The sequence below is a fragment of the Zophobas morio genome, unplaced genomic scaffold, assembly GCF_036711695.1.
Source record: "Zophobas morio isolate AGI-343-1 ecotype UQ-CSIRO unplaced genomic scaffold, CSIRO_AGI_Zmor_V1 ptg001164l, whole genome shotgun sequence".
Taxonomy (NCBI): domain Eukaryota; kingdom Metazoa; phylum Arthropoda; class Insecta; order Coleoptera; family Tenebrionidae; genus Zophobas; species Zophobas morio.
The window spans coordinates 787-18404 of NW_026973264.1; the positions used below are offsets into that span (position 1 = coordinate 787).

At 27.5% G+C, this 17618-nt stretch overlaps 2 protein-coding genes and 2 long non-coding RNA genes across 4 annotated transcripts; 1 reads left to right on the forward strand and 3 right to left on the reverse strand.

The window, feature by feature from the left end:
- Positions 1-340: 340 nt before the first annotated feature.
- LOC135122377 (uncharacterized) lies at positions 341-6876 on the reverse strand. The gene is made up of 8 exons (XM_064046555.1): positions 6828-6876; positions 3526-3623; positions 1195-1315; positions 925-1026; positions 804-857; positions 594-734; positions 438-498; positions 341-348 (listed from the first exon to the last, which is right to left on the reverse strand). Exons 1-8 carry the CDS (start codon positions 6828-6830, stop codon positions 341-343), a joined length of 588 nt encoding a protein of 195 aa, XP_063902625.1. The 5' UTR covers positions 6831-6876.
- A 532-nt stretch (positions 6877-7408) lies between these two features.
- On the reverse strand, positions 7409-8869 carry LOC135122376 (uncharacterized). The gene is made up of 3 exons (XR_010279363.1): positions 8787-8869; positions 8321-8439; positions 7409-7490 (listed from the first exon to the last, which is right to left on the reverse strand). It is a non-coding gene; the product is annotated as an uncharacterized LOC135122376 (long non-coding RNA).
- Positions 8870-11303: 2434 nt separating this feature from the next.
- Positions 11304-16334, reverse strand: LOC135122379 (uncharacterized). The gene is made up of 29 exons (XM_064046557.1): positions 16131-16334; positions 15919-16032; positions 15765-15858; positions 15470-15712; positions 15262-15399; positions 15129-15204; positions 14987-15047; positions 14857-14933; positions 14678-14792; positions 14511-14577; positions 14254-14381; positions 14082-14180; positions 13888-14022; positions 13752-13828; positions 13626-13693; positions 13467-13567; positions 13262-13387; positions 13105-13205; positions 12969-13051; positions 12848-12912; positions 12736-12797; positions 12555-12688; positions 12402-12499; positions 12195-12344; positions 12016-12147; positions 11895-11965; positions 11710-11833; positions 11446-11647; positions 11304-11392 (listed from the first exon to the last, which is right to left on the reverse strand). The coding sequence occupies exons 1-29, from the start codon at positions 16200-16202 to the stop codon at positions 11304-11306; spliced, it is 3102 nt and encodes a 1033-aa protein (XP_063902627.1). The 5' UTR covers positions 16203-16334.
- A 545-nt stretch (positions 16335-16879) lies between these two features.
- On the forward strand, positions 16880-17330 carry LOC135122374 (uncharacterized). The gene is made up of 3 exons (XR_010279361.1): positions 16880-16952; positions 17099-17193; positions 17259-17330. It is a non-coding gene; the product is annotated as an uncharacterized LOC135122374 (long non-coding RNA).
- Positions 17331-17618: the final 288 nt, after the last annotated feature.

Consider the following 17618-nt stretch of genomic DNA (forward strand, 5'->3'; position numbering starts at 1 on the left):
TTAAATATAATTTTACTCTTTTGTAAGTATTTATGGAAATTTGTAGGGATCATATATTTTTTCTAATTATCTAAATACATACTCCATTTCTTTATTTTCAACTATAAACACGTTTTATTATGAGATCTTGAAAACAGAAAATCTGGTTTCACAGACTCGATAAATAACTTTGCCTCCTGCGCGTGGGCTGCTTGGAGTTTGCTCCTAATTATAGTTAAAAAAAAATTATTATTTATAATAATAATAAAAATAAACGAACTTGCATGCGTCAAAAAGTTGATTCATAGAAGACAAGGGATAACTACTTCGATGCAAAAACTTAAGAATTCTTAAAAAGTTTTCATTCATCTGTTAAAAATGCACAAACAATAAAAAAAATACACAAATTTTTGGAAAAAAAATTGCAATCCGCACATTCCGAAAATGAGTATTAAAGCCTTCAAGGCAGTATTCTTTTAGCAAAGCAAAGTCCAAAGTTACTTCAAGTTCAGAACTTTTCTAATAATAATAATAAATTATAATAGTAATAATAAATATAATAATAATTATCAATAAAATTAAAATGAAAATAAGTGCGTGCGAAAAGAAAAAACCATAAGAATGTCCAAACCGCGCGTGAGAAAACCCGATTCCCTGCAGGAAACGGCCAGCGCGAGGAGGACCGGCCCAGTGATTTCCGTGGCGCCCGCATTGACGTAAGCGATCGCATTGTCTAAATAAATGGCGGACATCACCTTTTAAGGAAGGCGCAGAGCCGATCGCTAAATGAGCAGATCAAACTTATAACTAAAAAAAAAGACTACTCGCTTTTTGAGATCATTTCGATCTTTACAGTGCGAAAGATCGATCCGCATCGCCTGAAAAAGATGAAAATAAAATAAAAAAAATAACAGACGACTGAGGCCTGAACCGATAAGACGGTACCGAAATGGTGTTCACGTCGAAAAGCTCTGTGCGGGCGTAGCCGTGCTTGTGAACCAATTGAAGAAGCCTCGCAGATAGAAAGGGGTTGGCTGTGGTTTTCGCCTAAAAATTAAAAAATAATCATGAATTAAAATTATTTTTAAAAAAAGTATAGCAAAAGAAATTATTAATAAAATAATAAAAGTACTAAAAAAAATTAATTAATTAGAATAGAAAAAACGACAATATTCAAATAAAAAAATAAATTTTATTAAGGAAAATCATAAAGACCACAGCAGAAAGAATCTCGCAAACGGCTCGCGTAGGAGGCTCACGTGTGAAGTGCTGCAGAAAGAAATTTACGCAGTCATCGTACTTTCCTTTATGCAAAAGGAGACTCATGTAGTATTCCCTACAGAAAATGTAACAAATTTGATTTTAAGAATTCTAAAAGTTAAACATCTAGTAAACAAAAATAAAATACTAAAAGAAATCTAAAAAAAAATTGTTTAAAAGAAAAAGTAAAAAAAAATTTAAGAAATCTAGATAGTTTAGTTTATAAAGTAAAAAAAAAGGAAATTAAGAAAGTCAGTAAAAAACAAAATAAGAAAATAATTTAAAATAAAATTTACTTTTCTTTTTGATTAAAGTAAAAATTAATACAAATTAAAATCTATAAAATAAAATTCTAAGTTAACAAATTAAATCTAAATTATTCTTTGTTACTAAAATAAAAACTGTTTCACAATTTAAAAAAAACGTAGATTAAAAAATTATAATTTTTTTTATAGTAAAATTTTACAAATTATAAATTCAAAATATTATTAATAACTAATAAAAACTGTTCTATAATTGAGAAAAATCGCAAGATTATAAAATTTACTTCTCGATTTTACTAAAGTAGAAACAAAAAATTGAGATTTACACATTATAAATCTATATACTAAATTTGTAACTAAACAGAAATTAAATGCAAAATATCTTTTATTAGTACCACAATAAAATATTTCGATATTTTAAAAAAAAACGTGTGATTAATAAATATTACTTTTCGATTTACTTTAAGATTATATAAAAAAGTAGAGATTCACAAAATATGGTTCTCTCAAATATAATATAAAGATAATAGAAAATACACCCAAAATATTTTTTTACTGCGATAAAAACTCTTTTATGTATAAAAAAATATTATACTAAAAAATTTTACTTTACAACTAAATAATAGAAAAATTAAAAAAGCTATGATTTTCACATGATTAAATCTAAAAAAAATATATAATTATAAGTTGATAAACTATAAATACTTAAATTTTTAAATGCTGAAGTTCTATTAATTATTAATTTTTTGAATTGACTTATTACTGAAAGTTTTGTTATTATTTATAAATTTTTTTTACTCGTTAATATGAACATTTTAACTTTTAATCAAAATTTTTATAAAATTTTAGTATAATTATATATAAATAATAAAAAGTAAATTTTAGCCAAATAAAAATTATATTTCTAACTATATATAAATTAATTCACTATAAATTTATATTTATAAATCTGAAGATTTCTATTTTAAAACTAAAACCATATTATTCAAATAAATAAGTAAATAAAAACTATAAAAATGAATAAGAAATTAAAGATTCATATAAAGTCGTTGAGATTAAAAAATATTAATGAATTTTATAAAATAATTAAATTAAGAGATTTGAGAAAAGTAATTAACGAGGAAGAATATCTAGTTCTGCTATAAAAAAAATTGAATTTGAAAATTTTCATAAAGCCCTTAAAGAATTATAAATTATGAACCGAAACTATAATAAAAAATGGAAAAAAAATGATAAGTTTATTTATAAATTATAAATCTAATTATGAAAAAATTTAAAGATTTATAAAGTCACCAATATACTATATTGTATGAATCTCAATTATAAATTAAAGCTTACTTTAGAATTTTATAAAAAGTCTTTAGATATCTACTAATCATAAATCTGATTGAAAAATAAAAATTATAAAATAAAATTTTAGATTTTTAAAATCTCATTCAGAAAAGAAAATTGAATTTTATTTTTTATAAAAAAATATTAATAATTGAAATTTGATGAACCTGATTTATAAAAAAAGCTAAGTTTAAAGATTTATAGAGAAGTAAGTATAGAAAAAGAATCTAACTGAAGACCAAAAGTTAAATAGGAGATTTATTATTAATCTTATTTATAGGAAATATAATTTTTTTTAAAGTTCCTTAAAATTATAAACCAGGGGCCTGATTTTATAAATGGAAGTATTAGTGTTATTTATAAAGGAAAATTAAAAAGTAGATTGTCGAATTCTAAAGATGCGAAAATAATATAAGTGAATTATAGATTAATAAAAAGTGTTAAAAAGTAATAGAATTTAAATTGATATTTAGAAGGTTTTTGAAAATTTATAAAATTTAAATCTTAATGACAAATAAAAGTAAAAGAACCATAAACGAGGAGAATTCTGGAGGGCTGAATAATTTAAATTAATATATATTTTTCAAAAAAGTGTAAATTTACATTTAAATAAAATAGAATTTTTAAATTTACATAAATAATTTTAATTTATAAAATTAAAAATCCTAATAACAAATAAAAGTAAAAAGACCATATTAAAGGAGAATTCTGGAGTTGCTGAGAGCCGCACCAGCCTCGAATGTACTCGCCAAAATCGTAGTTGTGCGTTCGGGCCGAAACTTTCATACACTACAAAAAGTTTAAACGTAATTAATGTATAATTAATTAGCTTAAAAAAATAATCCGTTATAATGGAAGTACATATAAATTATATAAATTATAAAATTAATCTAATTTATTTTAAAATGAGGAATAAAATTTAATAAATAAAATATTAACAAAAAAACTTAAAAATTAAAAAAAAATAAACATTTTAAAAACCCAAAATTACAAAAAATTTTGGAATTTTAATTATAATTAACAAAAAAAAATTTAAACGAATTAAGTTAATAAAATTTATAAAAATTATTTTTATATAAAAAATAAATTACTTACAAAATAAATTATAAATAAACGAAACAAAGTTAAGGAATCTAACCAAGTATTCTGAAATATTAATAAAATTTAAAAAAAGCGAATTTTTTTTTATAAATTTGCTTTTCTTTTTTAATAAAGTTTTTAAAAAAATTAAATTAACGAATAATTAAAAATATACGAAACATTAAAGAGTTTTTTACGTTAAATTTAAATAAAAATATATTAGAAAAACTGATAACCGAAATTTTAATCGCAAATTAAAGTTATTAATAATTGTGATTTACATTTTTTTTTTACAAAAAAATAAAAAGTAATATATATATATATATATATATATATATTTAGTGCTTTAATTAAAAATAAAAAAATTTTCCCATTAGTATACGATAAACAGATTGAGAGTAAGATATTATATCACATAAAAAAAATTTACATAGAGTTGGTTACAGTTAAGAGTTATTAAGTTGTTGCAGATTCAAAAATTCCAGTTATTAAAATTTTTATTTTTGCAAAATAATTCTATTATAAAAACCATCTAAAATTTATTTTATTAAAAATTAATAAAAACTACAATATAAAACAAAATTAATTTATTGTGGAGTCAAAATTTCTATTTATTATAACTTATACTTTCTGTTACTAAATTATAAATAAAAGCTATCAATATTCTTAATTTTTTTTTTAGTTTACATAAATATACAGAATACAAAAAAACTAATAAACTTTTAATTGAACGAGGAATAAAAAAAACAAACTTTATTATAAATAAAAAATAAAATTAAGCTTCATATAAATCAATTTTTAGTAAATAAGCAAAAATAATAAATTTTATTAAAAACACAAGACAACTCAATAACAACTTTTTTAACAAAATTAGAAATTTTCTTCGTAATTATAAAATCAATCAAATTTTAAATATAATCAAAATAAATATTAATAATGAAATTTAATAATAATAAAAATCTACAATTGAACTTTGAAAATTATAAAGTTTTCTACAAGATTATTAATTCAGACCTTCAAATTTAGAAATTACTATAAAATTTATCAAACAACATTATAATAATCAAAATTAAAAAAAATATATTTTCATTAATCTCAAAAAAAATGTTAAATATTATACACTTTAGGCGCTTGTACTTTATATAATATAAAAATAAAAATATTTAAAATCGTAACTAACAGAACTATAAATTCCTTTAAGTTCTATTTCTTATAACTAATTAAATATATATATACGTTAAACTATTAAACTTAAATAATTTCTAGCAATTATAAAAAATAAATTTAAATTTCACTTCAGTCTGAAAATATAAAAATTTTAAACAACATAACTATAATTAAAGAAAAACATAATTCTAACGCAACTATTTCAATTAGTTTCTCACAAGTATAAATATAAATTTATAAGATCTCTTTCCAATTTAAAATTTATTTTATAATAAATTATTAAAAAGAAAAATTAGAATTTACATGGATATATATTTTTTTAGAAATGAAAAAAGGAATTTAGAAATTTATATTTTTTAATTTGTTACGTTCGCTTGTTTGATTAATTTATAAAGAAAACTGAATTAAATAAACAATTTAAAAATATTTTTTACAAAATAATTCCCAAAAACAATATCAAAAATATTTTTTATAAACATAGAAACTTATAAATATATTAGATTTTACTAATTCACAAATTTAATTTCGCTTTTCTTTTCTAAAAAATAGATTTTTTCGAAAAAAACAAAGTAGACTGAATTTAAAATACAAACATCAGTACTCATAGTAACTTTGAGAAGAAATTCAATAAAAATTTCATTTACTTGTACATCTAATTCTGATATTTTAAATTTGATATTTCCTTTTGTTTTGAAAACTTCAAGTTTTATCACCTCTTTCGTTTTTATTTTTATTAAAGATTAATTTAAACTAATTGAGTTTATTAAGTATAACAACTATAACTTTTTACTATAAAATTTTAGTAACATGAATAATAATAGCTTCTAAGCTTCAGTTTATTTTGCATAAAAAGCTTATATTAGCAAAAATAGGATGAAAGTAAATGCGTTATAATAAAGTAATAATATAAACATAATAAATAATTAATATAATAAATATATATAAAATGCATAATAAAGAAAATATAAACTTCACATAGACATACACATAAGTAAGGGTTATTAAGATGCTACATATAATATAAAAAATAGGAAAATAATAATTATATGACGATACACGAAAAAAAATATTATTATATTCATACAAACAATAACAAAAAGTAAATAATTATATATAAAATTAAATAAAATAACAAGTTAATAATATTAATAGTATAAATATTAATATAAATATAATAGTGTCTATTAGAAAAAAGTGAAACGTTTCAAAATTATAAAACACTTAAATAAATGTAAAAAATTTTCTAAATAAAAATATATAAAAAAATATTAAAATTAAAATAAATTAAAAAAGTTGTAAAAAACTTTTAAAATAATTTAATAAAGTAATTGATAATATTAAAGGTATAATAGTTTTATATTAATTTAAAAAATTAAATGCAAATTTAAATTGTCCCTTTAAAAATAAAATTAAAAATTAAAAATAATGAAGAATAAATTGGAAACAATTCAAATTAATTCTTAATAAACAAAAATACAAATATTTTTTTAAAAATAAAAATAATCTCAACTGTAAATAAGTTAAATTATATATTAAAAAAAAAAATTAAAAAAAAAATCAAAATTATAAAATATTGATTTATTAATTCGAATAGATTATACAAAAAAAGTATGAAATTATAAAAATATATATAAAACAACGTACTATATTTTAATAAAAAAAATATAGTTAAAGATAATATATAAATAAAAAAAAGGATTCAAAAATTAAAAACTTGAATTTAATTATTATTAAAATTTAAATTACCATTTCAAGGAATTTTTTATCTTTCAAGTATTTACTGGCTTCTGATTCAAGCGATTGAAAAACAGAATTAACGAGTTTTTCGTTGAGTCTTTTCATACTTTTCAAAAAAAAGAAAAAAGGGAATATAATTAAATTACTTATTAAAATAAAAAAAAAAAGATTAAATTTATGTTAACGAAAGAAATTATTTAAAAAAAGATTTAAAATGGGAAAACCAAAAAAAATTAATATTTAGAGATTTACAGTTTAACTTTTATTTTACAAAATAAATTAACAAAAGATAACGAATTAACTTTTTTTAAAAAAATAAAATAAAAATTAAAAAAATAACGTTTTTATAAATGAAATTATTAAATAAATTATAAAATATTTTTTAAATTATTTCATTTTATATAAAAATGAAATAATTTAAAAAATATTAAATGAGTAAAAAGTTTTATAGCTATTTTAAAAGTAGATTAAAAATTATATACATAAAAAACTATTAACTAAAGGCTCCAAAAAAAATTTTGAAAAAAAAAATTTAAATTAACTTTTCAAAAAGTATTAGAAATGTAGATTGCAAAGGAATTATTTTCAAAGCACGCATTTCTTGAAAAAGTCGTAAGGCAGCATTGGGGTCGCTTGTGTGGATCGCTAACTTCATGCAGGAATTAAATAAATCTGTTCGAGAAAGTTTAAAAATTAGCTCATCTCGGAAAATTATAAATTCTTATAAAGTTTCAAGTAATTATCTATAAAAAAAATTATTTCTCGTGCTAAAAAAAAAAGATCCAGAAAAATTATAAACTATTAATAAAAAAATAAATATAATATAACACTAATGTTAGAAAGGATAAAGCATCTAGTCAAAATATTTTTTTAAAATTTACTTTAAAACAGAGAATAAATAGTTAGTAAATTACAATTAATATATAAAACTAGAGTAAAATTTATGAGTTTTAATAAAATTAATAAAAGAAACGTTATCAAAATATTAATTCGTGTAAAACAAGAAATAATATATAAACTACTAAATTAAAAAAAAAATCAGGGCAATAATAACAAAAAACTTATAAATTCGTTGCCAGTCAATTTCAATTATAAAGACAATAGATTCTTAATTAAAAATAAATTTATAAATTTAAAATAATAATCTACTCATATTAAATTAATACGGCAACTCCAAAAAAATATGAACATAATAATTTTAATTTCACTTTTTCCTGAATATATATATTTTTAATAATAAGTAAACTAAAGAAAAACAAATTAAAATGTAAAAAAAGGTAAATATTTACATAGAAAATTAAAATATATAAAACACTAAAATAGAATTTATATAAATTTATTCACTAAGAAAGTAAAACAAGTTAGAATTTGAAATAACTATCAACAATCAAATCCAAAAAATATAAAATATTGCATAAATATCAATATAAACTATTAATAATGGAAAATTTAATTAAAAAAATGTCACAAACAATTTAAGATAATTTCAAAAATCTATAAACCAGCGTCTGGAATTAAATTTAACTTCGCATAATATTGCAAAAGTTCTAAAACAATTTTCCACATCTCGTCGCAGTGGTAAACGCGACTAACTTTTACTGTATTCCAACAAGCATAAAAACTAAAATAATTATAAAAATCATTATAACAAGAAATTATATAAATTTAAACTTTTCTTATTAATGTTATTAAAATTACGAATCTTATAATTATAAATTTAAATTAAATAAAAAGTTATGTCACATGAAATTTTAAATATAATAGTTAGTATAATAATTTTAGAGCTACCAATAATTTAATAAAAATTATTATAACAAAATTTAAAATACATTTTCTTAAGGCTTTAAAATTATAATTTTTATAAAAATATAAAGTATATAAAAAATTTAATTTAAAAAATTATAAACAGAAAAACATTAAAAATAATATATTTTATAGCCAATAATAATAATTAAAAAAATAATTTACTTCTCAATTTTATCAATCAATAATTTGATGAGCGCTTGACAGTAAAGCAATTCTGAAGAACTTGAAGGTCCCCTTAACTTGAGATCTTGGTATTCTTTGAATATCCCAGACATGTCGCCTAACTTGAATTATAAAAATGATCTTCAAGTAAAAAAAAAATTTATAACTAAAAATTTAAAGTTTTAAAAAAATTATAATATCTATTTTTAAATAAAAATAAGAAAAGTAAAAAAGTCTAGTTTTAAAAACTCAAAAAAGAAAGTTAAAAAATAGAGAAAACCGTAAAATAATAGCATATAAAAACAAACGCAGTTGATTTTAAAACAAAAAAAAACAATTTTATAGAAGTACATTAAGCCGTCCTAAAAAAAACTAAAAAAAGTCAAATATAATAAAATAAAAAAAATTTACTACCACAAAAGTTTACCTGATGTCTTAATTGAAGGTATTCGTAGATGAACTCGGAATCAAGATCCAAGCTATCTTTATATTTCTCACAAATCTTTTTCCAACGCTCATTTATTCTGTTTATATAAAAAACCAAAAAATTAAACAATAAAATTGCTTTTTACTTTAATGATAATGCATAAATGCTTTCAAGCCTGCTCAATAAAAACATAAATAGTTGGTGACTGTCAAAATCTCATACTTAAAAACTGCTTCCTTGTCTGAGATCTTCCCACTTTGTACGTGATGCGTTAAAATACTATAGTCAATTTTCAACCGAAGAAGTAACAAAGTTCTGTTAATTTCTGGTTAGAGAATTAAGCATTGTCATTATGCACAACTTTGCTATGTTACTAAAAGAGTATTTAAATTAACCGTTATTTCTAGCTAAAGTTTGCCAAGCTGTTTGAATTTCTACCAATATACTTTTAACAAGAAGAGGGGAACGTGAAGACTGCTGAAGTTTACTCACAACTCCGACAAAATCCTCTAAACGTTGCCCATCTCTATAAAACTTTCGTAACCATCGGTTTAAATTATAACCTAAAATAAGTTTATAAGCGTTAGACAACCTAAAAAAATTCAAAAGGTAAAATTGTTACTCGCATTCCAGTTTTGACTATTAGCAATAGATAATTGAACTCGGCTAAGTTTTAGTAAAATGGTCTTTTTAAAAAAATCAGGCTTCCCAGAATGAAAAGATTTATAAGGAATATCATAAACACTTCTTATAATTTTTAAGTTTGAAAAGTAATATTTATTACAATGTTGAAAGTTCTTAAAAAGTAAATAATAAGTAATGGTGCTCATAATGACAGCTTCTTATGGAGCGGAGCTACACGAAGCTGAAGGCTTTCCTATTGGAAACAGTTAGACTTGCAATCCGTTTTAAAGCCTTTCAAATATTTTTCGTTATGCCGAAAAGAATGTATAGTAAGAAAACAGCTAAAGTTCTTATATACTACAACCTAACAAAACTTGAAACCCTTAAAGTAAAGAGCAGACACATATAATAAACTGAGTTCCTTTTTATTTTACCGAAATTTTTTATCCTTTGCTTTACATAAACTATTAAATTCGTTTTTTTGGATTTAATTTTCTATGGGGAAGGCACTGCTATATGAAACTATGTGGCTTTATTGATATTTTTTTAAAGTATTAATTAATTGCAGCTTTTTTAAAGCGTCTCTCCTTACACTTAAACAATAGTTATTCTCTTAAACCTTTTTAATATTGAGCTAAGAAAAGATGTCAAGTTATATACTATTATGTAAACAGTATTTAAAGTATCCATTACATTATAATTAAGGTTAAGACATATTATAGTCTCTGCAAAAGTCCAAAAAAACCTGTCTTAACGGTAAGGTAGTACTTCCTTTGAGCATCTTATAAACTCTTGCTAATCAGGGCAGAACACGTTGAATTTGAAAAAATATAAAAAAATTTAAGCAATATTTTTTTTAAAATGTATAGAAACAGAAAAGTTTCCTTTGTTAAAAATTTCCAATTTTTGTAAGCTACAGGGCATTTGTTGTTATAGTCAAAGTACATGGTGGCTTTCTAATAAGTAAGGAATTTTAAAAAAACGAAAAACTTCTTGGCGATTCAGTAATATTAATGCTCCCAGCGACTTTTATATATAAAACTAAAGCGTAACCAAATCACCAACGAAATTAGTATATTATTTTATGTACGCATCTACACAGCAATTGAAGTCAATAATTTCCGTGCCGTCTTGCTTGTAATTTTAAAAAAGTGCGTAAACTGAAACAGATTTTGTTTTTTATCACAAACAAAATTAGCAGTAGTGCTTTACTCAACGCCTCTAATGCACATGACGATGAGCTTGGCAAGTAGCCCAAACAGAAAAAACACGCTTTATTGATAAAACTGTCGTATGTTCCACAGTGTTTATATAAACTTTGAATCCTAAAAAGTTTTAATAATTGGGTACTTTTAAAATCTTTTGGAAAAAATGCAATAATAAAAAACCCAATACTTCATAAGACTACTAGCTTTACTATAAAATCTAACAAAGATAATTTTTTTTATTGGTGTACTTGGTGTAGATCACACATCTCTAAAAAGTTCAAGAAACAACTCATATGCGGTAGTTGCTACTTCCTTTGAAATTCCGAAATAAAAAAAGAATCCAAGATCTAACGAAGGGAAAATATTACTCTGCTAAATTCAAGGATCAAAAAAATCAAACCAGAAGGCGGACAATGAATCCCACCGTTATAGGAAGGCTCGGCCAAGTTGCAAAATAGAGTGCGTTTGAAAACAGATTCAAGCTCATGATCGCTTTCATAATCAGCAGGAGATTTGAGAAACACGTCTGCGTCGCAGGCAACCACAGCTCGCCATGTGAGGCTGGTTTGCTCTTCTCTGAAGCTCGCAGGAAGTTGCTCGGCCTGACAGGATAGACAAAAGTCAGTGAACTGGGAAAAACCTCCGGGCCACTGGAAATGCTTACAGAGGAAAGATCCAACAGCAACAACCAGTGGTGCATATAGTCTTCAACGTGCTCGGGTCGAGTGAGATCGGCACGGGCAAGCAGGTCGGGCGCGCTGGCCAGAAGAGCCGTGTAGTCGCCAGTCCTGGCAAAAAAAATAAAGCTAAAAGTTTCCACAACATGTCGCGTAGGCCAAAAAAAAAGACAGCTTCCGCCGACAGTCGTCCAACACACTCTTCTGCCAATCAGTTCCGTTGAGGGTCTCGCCGTCCTCATACTGACAAAAGAGTACAACTCACATAGAGTTATTTCGAAAAGGCACTCGACCACGTGCTTTGCGCCGATGGATAAGAGAGCATCCAGGAATAATTGAGTGGTTCTCAGTTCCACAACGTCGTCCTCCTGCTTATCGCTCTCATTTTGCGCTGCCCACACCAGTCGGCACATGTCTACCACGTGCTGCAATGGGTTAAGGAGAGTGGGAAAGGGGGGAAGAGGAGAAAAACCTTCCGCTCAACAACACATCGTTGGTTCTGCTGAAGAAAGTAGAGAGTGGCGTACGCCGTCCGATAATCACGGCGGTGTAATTGGTGCAGCCACGAAATCCTGTCTCTTCCTTGGTGGTCCGCCTCAAACAGCGCAAAGTACGCTACCAGCTACGTAGGTAGGACAGGAAAGTCGGATGGGGACAGAAAAGACAAGACGAGAAAAACCCTATCGCTCAGCGGACGGGTCGACCCGCCCAACTTGTGGCTCAGTAGGCTATTTAAAGCGTCGTCCTCAGCGGCCTGAAGAAGCAGCTCATAGTGGCCTGCAAAGGTCGGGCTCGTCATTCAAACAGTGGCAACCACAGGGCGACCGCCAACCTCGGGTATACAGCCAATCAAACAACTTGAAAGTAAAGTCGTCTTCCACAACGTTTATGCTGAAGGCGCGTTGTTCCCTCCAAGCAGAGGATCCGCAAGATACTGTTGCAGAGCATATACGCTGCACCGGCGGCCTAAGCTCCACGTGGAAGATTAACGACGAGACAAACCAAGGGCGTACCTCTTCAAGCTTACAGAACTCGACTTTTCACCGAAAAAGTATTCAATAATCGTCTCAAAGTGCTAATGAAAAAAGAAATACACAGAAGCACGTGCTATCAAAAAGAAGTTACGCGAAAAGTTTTCGCCAGATCCAAAACTGGAGCACACGGAAGAGAGGCGGCGATGCTGGTCTGAACTGGACAACGAGATTTTACAACGCAACCAATAAAAAAGAAAGGCTGGGTTACTTACTCAGAAGCTCCAAAGTCTCCTTACGGATATCTGCCCGCAGATCTTTCAAAAGCTCCAGTCGGTTAAGCTCCAGCCGGCAGGCACTAAAAAAAAGGTGTGCACTTGGAGAGATTGCCAAAGAGAAGCCAATGACCACCTCAATCTATGCAGAAAACCAATCAACTCGTTTCTTATGGCCAGCTTCTGGCAGCCAGCAGAACAAATAAACGCGATTTGCTCATCAAGCAGACCAATAAACTGGAGAAGGCTGCAACAGTGATTGATGCGTGTAACACGAAGCGATGAAAACTCACCGTTTGGTAGAAGACACGTCTTTTTGAGGACTCGACTAGAAACATCTTGACTCTCAGGTGCAGTTCTGCAGGAAAGAACAGTGAAAGCTGCTTATCGAGAAGTTCCAACGACTTTTCAGCGACATACTACGAAGCGCAAAGAGACCAGCAGAGATGCATGAATGTGTGATACCCACAAAGAGTAAAAAAAAAAGGCAGTATTAACAGCTATCAGCTCGCATAGCGGAACAACAAACTCGACGCTCTCCCTTTGCCTTTCCTGCACGTCTCTGAGCAGAGTAAACACACTGCGGTCAAAGGCAGGATCTGTTTAGGAAAAGCATATATACAGAAAGCACAAGCTGCGAGGCGGACAAGGACAGACCGTCTGCCTGCGGCTCAAAATAGCTCACTGCGTTCGGCTTCTGCTCTCTCAAAAACTCAAAAGCATTCCTGAATGAAAATGTCAACAGCGACTTCTGTAAGGCGGGCAGCCCGGCCCGTGCACAACCTGCCATCCGAGAGAATGTACGTCCGCAGCACTGAAGAGGCGTGCAGCTTCTCGTAAAGATCGTACAAACTACAAAACTAATAAAGTAAAAAAAAAAATTAAAGTATCTCGCTCCCTTAGCTAACAACAACGTAACTTGACTAAGAAAAACAGAATTCTTGCGACGCGGTGGCGGGCACCGCAGTGCGGTATTCAGATCATTCTGCACTTCTTCTATAAGAAGAGCGAGTCGGTGGCGCAGTAGAAGCGAAAGTTCGGGTGTGTCGCAATGCTTATAAAAAATATAAGATTCATCTATAAATTAATAGTAAATTTAAATTCGCCATCCACCAGCGACGATAAGGAGGAAACGGAACGCAGCGATGGCGCTACAGTAGAGTCGTCGTTGCTCAAAGAAGCCGCCATGCTTGAAAAAAGGCTGCCCGTTTCCTGGCAAGGAAACGTAAAAACAAGGACGAAATGAACACGTGGGAAAGGGAGAGAAGGGCGGGCGGGTACGTACAGGTTGGATGGACCAAAGAGCGAAAGGAGGCTTCTGGTTGGGCTCCTGGGAAACATAGAGACGGCAAAAAAGATCCCGAGCACAACTTTTACTACCCATATACGACACGCCGTAACACTCAGGCGTTGCTTTTGGGGAGAATTAATAAAAGGAAAACTCGAATTAAATTTAATTAGAAATTTTAATTTAAAAAGTAATTAATATATCAATGGAAAAAAAATTAAATCAATTAATTACAGAAATATAAGAAACAAAACCTCCAAAGGCGTTTGTCAGTTCGTATTTACTTATTAAATCATCCAGAACAAGAATTTTTTGTTGGCTCTAATTTAAAAACAGAAATTTTAAATCGCTAGATAAAAAATAAATAAATTCAGAAAAAAGCATAAACGTGATGTATTAGTCTAACAAAGCACATAAGTACAGAGTCATCTAAAGAAGCTAGTAAAAATTCTTCGCCGGTCGGACAAAAGCGATCGTCTAAAAATATGTGTTTAAATAATTTCCCCGTTTTGCAAAGACAACTGAATCCCTTCTTTCTTTACAAATTTTATAAAATGAACTAAACCGAATTTTTCCAATTAAAAAAATTTAGAGAAATACGTTCGACAAAAATCTAAAATTGCTGCGGGATCAACAGAAAAAAGGCCTTTAAAATCAGTTTCTTCTAACGATATGGCCTTCAAACATGACGATCAAAAAAATTAATAATCCAAATTACAAAGTAAAATACTTGCAAATTCGCATTAAGAATTAGATGTTCAGCACGTCGAGAATAAACGGAAATGACATTCCTAAATAATACAGATATTCAAAAAAAATCAATTATTAGCTAGTAAGTCATTATAAAAAATAAATAAAATAATTAAACAAACACATAATATTCTTCTTCAAATAGAACGGGTTCTACAAAAACTCTTAGAAGCTCGGAACTGGAAGCTCCGAAGCGGCCTAAAATTATAATAAAAAGAAAACGGTGCATTAAATTTTTTTTATAAAAAATATTACCTAAAGAGAATAAATTTGAAACCAGATTAAAAATGGGTGAAGTGTAACCGTGACCAGCTCCGTGAGGTAAAGGCGTAAATCTGAAATCTTTTTTAACCTGCAAAAGTTTCCTGGGCGTCGGGAGGACGTATATATCCCCTTTGGAAAGAAAAATATTAAAAATGTAAAATTCAGAAAGTATAAAAAAATTCCAATTTAATGTAAAAACCGTTAGAAAAGCAAGCCAGAAAGCCTCTAATCTCGCTGGTTGCTTTATATCCAGAGGGCGTTCCGTGAAATATAGTTTGTTTATCTTGAGGAAAAGAACATTTTTTTAAAAAAGACCATTTTAAAAAGTCTTGAGAAAGATTTTCAGGGAGATACAAATCGCGGTATAAAGAAGGCTTTAGATCAAACCAATAACGAATTAAATTTCTCTCGTTAGCTGCTAACAAACAAGTGTGCTGCCCACCTGAAGTAAGTTAGTAAATGAACAAGACTACCTGTACTGGGAAAAAGAAAACCTTCTTCGTGATATATACATACTAAGCCAGCGTGAGTATTGACAGTACTAGAAAGATCAAGATCTTCTTCGCTTACTGTAAACCGCCCTTTATCCTTGAAAAGATAATATAAAATTAAAGAAAGTCGTAATAAAAATAATAAAAAAAGAGTTGCCTCAAAAGTCACAGTGTGCCAAAGAGCTATAGTTTGCTTATACACCACCCAAGCAAGCTGTGTAACGTTATCAAGGCCAAAGGTGAATTGGCAATGAGTTTCGTCAGGAGATTGCTGAATTATTAAAAAAATTTGTATATAAAAAAGTTAATTCTTTTTATTCATAAGGCTTTTAAAATGAAGGAAACTAATGGTGAACCAAAAAAATTTACTTCTTTCAGCCCAGAGTCCTCGCAATCTTTAATAAAACTTTTAATGCTAGTAGGAAAATATTCTTGATTCATAATCTATTTATTCAACTGAAAGACAGTACAAGTAGGTCGGCTATTTATTTTAATATTTTATTTTTTCATCCCCTAATATGCGGTCGATCAAGCTACTCAATGCTTTGAAATAACTTTAAGTATAAAGCAAGATCTGCGTTGAATGGTTGTAAACCTACAGAAAACGATACCAGTGTGACCAAGTATGAGCACGTACTACACACTTTCCCCTGGCGTCTTCAAACACTTAAAGGGAGAGGGTGAAACTGGTTAAACCAAGCACACTACTAAAGAATAGTCTACATGTATTTGTTGATAGCTTTACAGGGTAACTTATATAATAAATTAGTAAAGATACAGCCCCTTTTTTCATTTGGTGTTAACAATAAGGTGTAAAGAACCTTCGGAAATCTCATACGTGCTACCACCTCGACAACTTTGGTTTAGCAGTGTTCTTGTGTTAAAATTATTATTTTTTCATTTTTACAACCCTTTCTTGTTGACTAAATAATCTTATAATGCTACTCTACTGGTTTACTGTCACTTTAATAGCTATAATATTCAAGTTCTTAAAGACTACAAGCTTGTGATACGAATTTACTATATAGTGAGGCTTGCCTCAGGCCTCACTCATGTGGTCTGGGTTCGATAGGTTAAAACAGTTGCATCGTTATAAACGTTTTGCAAACGGTTATTAGTATGAGTGCCGCCGCCGTGACTAAGGACAGACTTCAGGATAAATTAAAAGCCGAGTTTTCACCCTGCTTCCTTGTATTATGAGTATCATATTATATATAAATAATAAAAAATTCAACTGTAGACTTCTCTTCTTTCTTATTAATTTATTTTAATAAAAGTAGCTATCTATATATTCATAGCAGCAAATTTTAAATATCAATACCTAAAAGCTATTGTAGGAGGTTACGGACACCAGCAATATATGTGGTTTAAACTTTGAAGTGACTATCGTGTCGGATAAATTTAAAGGATTATCCCTTATAAATCGTCACCGGTTTTATCTTTTATTGTATATAAAAAGGGCTCTGTAAAGTTACTTAGTTTTATTTCTGTCTGTAGTTTAGTACACGCTGCCATCTCTCAAGAGCTAAAGTTCATTCATGCTTTTGTGCAGGTTATTTTTAAGACATATAATCTGAAGTTTGAAAGTTGGAATAACTATTTTGCATGCTCTACTTTGTGGCCTACTCCCATACTATAAGCTTTTAGTTGCAGATTTTCTATTATGAATGGTTTGCTTTTGTTAGTTTGTTACCATCAGTTGTTTATGTTTGATGTTAATTTATTGCTTTATGGATATGTCTATAACTTTTTAAACTTTAAGTTATTTACCAGTTATACTAAACTTATCTAGCGTACCTACACCCCTGACCAGTGGAAGATGCGGTCTTCTTAATAAAGTTGTGTTTAAATTTACTT